Here is a 5,275-nt window from a genome sequence, read left to right on the forward strand (position 1 = left end):
AAGAGCCAGCAAATCGTCTAGAGGGTGGCTTGAAAATTCACAAAATGGTCCATGTTCCTAACAGTAACAATAAGAAGAATGGTGCCCTGAGAAAGTGTCGCGTGAGTGCTAAGCACAAGGTTAGAAAAGAAACAAGTATCATGCGTGCAGGCTGTGGTGTGGCTCTCTGCAAACTTTCATGTTTCAATGTTTATCACACGAAGAAAAACAAATAAAGAGGTGTGGAAAAGCATTTATTGCATAAAATATTGTATTTTAATTAGTTCCTAAAAATTTCGTTTTTAAAAACCAATTTTTGTTGAAGTTGTTTAGGAAAAAGTAACTACATGCACTTTAGCGACATAAGGTTTAAAGGGCCTGCCAGGACAGGGGTGGCATTTAAATACCCTTCGCGCCAGTCAAAGAGTTAAGAAACTGAAGTGTTTCACGGATGCCCTATGCTCCAAGTGGGAGCAACAGGAATAAAGGTAGGTAGGTGGGTAGGTAGGCAGGGAGGTGGGCAGGCAGGCAAGAGGCAACACTTTATTATAAATATGAGTAGACAAGTGCATGATGAAGCCTTTTCAGCTATTTGAATATAAATTGTACATATACATGATGGATCTGCATAATTTACTCCAAGAAGTAGTGATAATATTAACATTTCTGAAGAAGGAATTTGAATGGTTATACCTGTGAAAACTGTCTTCATCACTGTGATCAACTTCTATGTGATTCTGGAGTAGTCTTGTTAAGTCACAAGTGTCTTCCAGTAGACTAGGCTGAAGACCTTTTGGTTGCAGCCACTTGATAAGCTGGTTCAAACACAGTTTGATGTAGTTCTCTTCATGTAAAGATGCCAAGTCTTTCACTGCTCCATTTATGTCTGCATACCAACAATAAAAATTGTTAAACTATGATGAAAATACCAAACAGTGAAGTCTAGGGGATCAAGATCTTTAGCTTTTGTTATATGGGAGTTATGCATAAAAATGTTAAGAGAATTTATGCCCCCACCCCCCAAGTCTGTCCTGGAACCTACAAACTCATCATGATATAGACCATTGTTACTGAGAGGCCAAAAGGCAGGGTAAAATCATGACATAAAGATAGGAAACAGAGGTTCTGAAAATGTGGCACAGTTCAGATATTTGGGAATGACGATTACAAATTAATACCTGATTCAGGAGGAGATTAAGAGGAGACTGAACTTGGGTAATGCTTGCTACCATTCAGTCCAGAAGCTTTTGTCTTCCTGTCTGCTGTCTAAAAACATAAAAATTAGAATATACAAACCTATAATTTTGCCTGTGGTTCTGTATGGGTGTGCAACTTGGTCTCTGACTTTAAGGGAGAACATAGATTGAGGGTGACTGACAACATGGTGTTGAGAATATTTGGAGCGAAGAGAGATAAAGTAACAGAAGGTTGGAGAGAACTCCATAATAAGGAACTTCATAACTTGTACTCTTCTCCAAGTATGACTAGAAAGACCAAGTCAAGGGGGATGAGCTGGCCAGGGCAGGTAGTATGGATGGGGGAGAGGAGGAATGCATAGAGGATATTGGTGGGAAAGCTGGAAGGAAGACCATTGAGAAGACCAAGACATTGGTGGGTGAACAATATTAAAATAAATTAAAATGAGATACCACTTCCTTTGCTTCCATTGGCTACTTCAAAGTTCCTGTACAGAGAGTGGCCACTCCTTCATTGACTCTTTCACAGTTCCTTTCATGCTTGGACTGACTTATATCAGGCCAGATTTTCCACTTGCAATTTCCTCACCTTACCACCTGGTTCAGCTGATTCTGTGTCTGGCTTACTCTTTGATCCTTAAGATGGAGGTGTTGTGATCCTCCAAAATGTCAGGCTCTCTCTGAATTACAAGGCATTACAACCCAGAAGACAATAGTTGCTTCATGTATACAGATTTTCCAAGCTTCTAATATGTTATTAAGTATAGCAACCATATTACTACAAATGGATGTCAGTTTTGTGACAGTGGCCCAGTAATCTTCAGCATATCAGACAGTTTTATCAACAAATGTACAGTATTAAGAACTGGCATTCTGTTGAGTTTCTAGGAGCTTAAAACTTTTAGAATCATATATATGTACATACACACATAGCTTACCTGGAAAATGTGCGATTTGTCCCTTACCCCGAGCAACAATACTGGGATCTTGGTATAGAGCTGATATAAGCTCTAATGGTTTGGGAACAAGCTGCAAGTAACTGAATGTGCCCAAATCGTACTGATGCAAGATATGAGTTGTTGCTAAGCATAAATACCTAAATTTCACTCGGTTCAGATATTCTTTTGCACTGATGACCCCACTGTTTTGGGCCCACTTCTGTGTGTAAGTGTAACATAATTTTGCTGCAGCTACCTGGTCAGCACCTGGGGGTATATGATTCATCACAAAGTACATACATGCACTTGCAATTTCCAAGTTACTTATGTTATTAACACACTCCTCTATTTGATTAAGGAGTAAAGAGTCATGCGAACAAATACTCCACTTGTCAGTAGAAGTCGTCCTGATCCGCATTGTCTCTCGAACTGTAACACTACATATATTATTTTTTTCGATTCCAAGTACAGCTGACAATTCAATCCACTGCTTGTAGGTCTTAAGATTTAACTCTGGTGTCAATACAAGCAATGGTTTAGGCCTCATGAATGGCAAGAATGGAAGACGCCACTGTGAAATTTTTGGCAGAGTAAGTGACTGGGGGAAATGAAGAAGCCATTTGTCTAATTCTTCTTGTTTAGGACCCTGAACTCTTACATATTCTCTCAGAAACATGAGCAGAATTTTCTTGCCGATTAAATTATGAGATGGACAAAGTTGTTCAAGAAGCTTAATAATGTAAATATACATTTCATAATTGTAATAGTTTAGAGAATTCAAGATCAAATTCAGACATTTGACCAAACTTTCCTTATTCTCAATTAAATCAATTATATCCTGGCACTTTCTTGAAATTTCGGTTTCTGTGTTCAGCACAATCAACATTTCCTTTCCATCTACAGTTTTCTCAATCTCAAATTCAGGATCCCAGGTCACCAGAATATTTTTCAAATACAGTAGCAGACATTCCTGAAGGTCCAATTCAAAATCCTTGCAATATTCCACCACCAATGAAACTTCCACATTTTTCAACTTCATCAGAGACTGCAGTATGTGCATGTGTTGTGAAGCAGTCGATGTAAGTATTTCAATACAGTTCATTCCATGTTCAGCAAATCGTTTAGCCCAGGTACATTTCATGTGAACAGATAAAAAAAGCTTGCTGTCCAACTTGCAGTGGCTGCAGAACAACACTCCCAAATGGGCTACAGCACTGGATTTTTGGAAGTCTTGCCTGAAGGTTTCTAAAGAGCGACAGAGCCACTTAACAGCAGCATCAGTACCAAGGGCAAATAAAAGTGCAAGGCCTAATTCTATATCCAAATGTCTTGCAATAACCACTTTGCAAAGAAGGATATGTATGGATTCAGAAGCAACATGCTTTGTTTCCAAGAGCAGTGGAGATGATTGTAAATCATCTGATACTGATAGAGCCCAGGAATTTATAGAGCACCACAATCTCACTGCTCGTAGATCATGCTGCTGTTCTTGCAACTGCCTCGTCAGTTCTCTCAGTTGAAGCTGCAAATAAAACAGAACAATGTGTCAGTTGTGATGGCAAAAATATGTACCTTAATTTATAACACATTCCTACATTAGAACAATTCCAGACCACCTTGTAAACAACTGAAGGAAAAATCATCACCATGTACGAGGAACTGCAGACAAACATTACATTATGAACTGAAAGCCTTCAATCATGGACCACAAAAATTCTACTAACAAACCATATTATGAGGTCCTTTCATATGCATACTCCAGTAGAAAAATTCTAAAGGCAATGACATGTCCTGTTCTGCTCAAGCAAAGAATGGAAGACAGAGAGATTCCAAAGAAAATTCTAACATACAACCAAGAAAGAAAATGGAACACAGAACACCCATAGTTAAGCTGGAGAGATCACCATACATTTCACGAGGATGGAACAGACCATGTATGGCCTAATCCATGAAAATGATGTTGACGTTTACTCTGAGTTCTGTGTTAATATGCAATGCAATGGACAAATAACAGAAATGTGTTTTGACACATTTGTGGTCTGCTCTCTTTTGAGTATCAAGAAAGAATAATGATTCCTGCCATAAAGAAAGCGATATGAATTGTATTTTGGACGCTATATCAGTGACCAGGGCAAACGCTGGGCTCCTCACATTTGCTGTTCAATGTGTGCTATGAATCTCAAAGCACGACTTACTAGAAAACAACATGCTATGCCATTTGCTGTACCCACAGATCGGAGAGAAACAAGAAACCATATATCTTGCTGCTACATTTGCTTGACTGATATTTTTGGACACACATCTAAAAACAAACACTCCATCAAATACCCAAATTTGCCACCAATTTTGAGACCAGTGGCACATATTTGGGAGTTAAGTGTACCTGAAAAACCAAAGTAATGAACCTTGAGGATGGATTTGAGTGACAAAAAAATGGATCAAGATGATATTACGAGTACATTACATTGCAGTCCATGAATCCAAAGTTAGTTAAAATGACTGCAGGATGTGGAACATGTCAAATAAATACAAAACATATGTACAGTCCCAATGGAATTCTCACACAAGAGAAACCAAAAATACACAGTGACTACACACAAGGCTATTTAAAGATACATAAGTTATTTTCTAGCAACAGGTATTCATCAATAGAGTAGAATGAATGTGTATTTAAGTATCCTTTCAGTGCTATTTTAAATGATGCCTTTTCATTCATAAGACCTTTGAGATCAGATGGCAGGTTATTAAAAAATGTTGATCCCAGCATAATATGCGCTTTTCTGAAAGCATGAGAGGTTAGCAATTGGTTTATGATGACAGTGTTTGTGTCTTGTGTTAACACTGTGTACATCTGCATTTGTCTGAAAATGTTCTTCGTTATTTGTAATGAAGTTTATTAATGAATATATATTCATAAGGCAAAGTTAAGATCTGTAGTCTCTTAAATAGATCTCTACAGGAATTACAGGATTTGACACCCATAATGATTCTACACCCTCATTGGTGTCTCCACCTTATCGTGGTGAGGGGATTTGAGTATGCCAAGGACCCTGAGAGCTATACCAGTGGCAGCGTAGCTACTGGCAGGGCCTCCCTTGCTGGACAGGTAAAAGGGTAGACGAAGAGAGACATCAAAAACCAAAAACTGATGCCGGAAGCAGC

The 5,275-nt window shown here is 38.5% G+C and overlaps 1 protein-coding gene across 3 annotated transcripts in view; it reads right to left on the reverse strand.

The window, feature by feature from the left end:
* LOC111870713 (kinetochore-associated protein 1) overlaps positions 1-5,275 on the reverse strand; it is a 91,778-nt gene that overhangs the window by 22,184 nt on the left and 64,319 nt on the right. For all 3 annotated transcript variants that reach the window (XM_023863208.2, XM_023863207.2, XM_023863210.2), the window contains exons 18-19: positions 2,114-3,635; positions 673-865 (exon numbers count right to left, since the gene is read on the reverse strand). In XM_023863208.2, the coding sequence (XP_023718976.1) occupies positions 673-865; positions 2,114-3,635 (1,715 nt within the window). The remainder of the gene's footprint in view (positions 1-672; positions 866-2,113; positions 3,636-5,275) is intronic.

Source organism: Cryptotermes secundus, unplaced genomic scaffold, assembly GCF_002891405.2.
Source record: "Cryptotermes secundus unplaced genomic scaffold, Csec_1.0 scaffold59, whole genome shotgun sequence".
Taxonomy (NCBI): Eukaryota; Metazoa; Arthropoda; class Insecta; order Blattodea; family Kalotermitidae; genus Cryptotermes; species Cryptotermes secundus.